This window comes from Plasmopara halstedii (assembly GCF_900000015.1).
Source record: "Plasmopara halstedii genome assembly, contig: Scaffold_350, whole genome shotgun sequence".
NCBI classification, from domain to species: Eukaryota; Oomycota; class Peronosporomycetes; order Peronosporales; family Peronosporaceae; genus Plasmopara; species Plasmopara halstedii.
In genome coordinates this window covers 461,638-462,466 of record NW_020187271.1, presented here as the reverse complement: position 1 = coordinate 462,466, position 829 = coordinate 461,638, and the positions used below count along the sequence as shown (strand labels likewise).

At 42.9% G+C, this 829-nt stretch overlaps 1 protein-coding gene across 1 annotated transcript; it reads right to left on the bottom strand.

Moving 5' to 3' along the window:
• On the bottom strand, positions 1 to 242 carry PHALS_09141 (uncharacterized protein; the record flags this gene model as incomplete). The annotated part of the gene is made up of 2 exons (XM_024724587.1): positions 1 to 136; positions 205 to 242. The coding sequence occupies 2 exons, from the start codon at positions 240 to 242 to the stop codon at positions 1 to 3; spliced, it is 174 nt and encodes a 57-aa protein (XP_024575448.1).
• Positions 243 to 829: the final 587 nt, after the last annotated feature.

The window sequence follows — 829 nt, the reverse complement described above, 5'->3', positions numbered from 1 at the left end:
CTATTTAAGCAAGAGACGACAGTAAATATTCCCAAGCAGTATTCTCCCAATCAATCCACGAGTGTTTTTGATCAATTGCCCCGATCCCGAAAAGCTTTCATGGGGCGCTGCACGCGATGATGCTACTTCAGCTACACTGATTGTACGACAAAGGATGGGTCATCATTTTTATCACCGGGGTTGGTTCTTCCACTTGTGACTCACAGTAGCCTATCTCTAGCGAGGTTTACCTTAGAATACATAAGGTTAGAGTCGCCCTTTCCCTTCTCAATGAGGACATTTTAAGGACCCTGCGATTTGGTGACCTTCCTCTATCCCGAAAGGATCAACTTTCGCAGACATAGTTCAAAGCAGTTGCTCTCGCTTTCTAAACTACGGCAAGCTTATGGGAATATAAGTGTAAAGTATTAAGAATCTTTTGTCTGGTATGAATGGTATCAAGTCGCACCAAAAAGCTTGTGCTTTCTGGTAGACATGGGACACAATTTTTCAAAGCCCAACAGGTGGGACGCGGAAGTACCTAATTTTCGATTCTCATATTGCTGGTGACGTTCTAGCCAGGTCGTACCAAGGATAACAATTCGTATTGTATACAATCTAACTTCAACTAATTTTCGAAGTATCACCGTATTTGAGACTTTTTTACCCTTATGGTTTATGGAACATTCGACACCTGCACGAATGCCAATTTCGCAGGACGCACGGATAGTGCATCAATACTCGATGTCTTTGCATTATCCTCAGTAAAATTTTATTTACGGTAGTGGGTCGGATAAGAAATAAGCTGTGCTTATTTGGGCAATCTCAGCTCGCTGCCCGGGGCACAAAG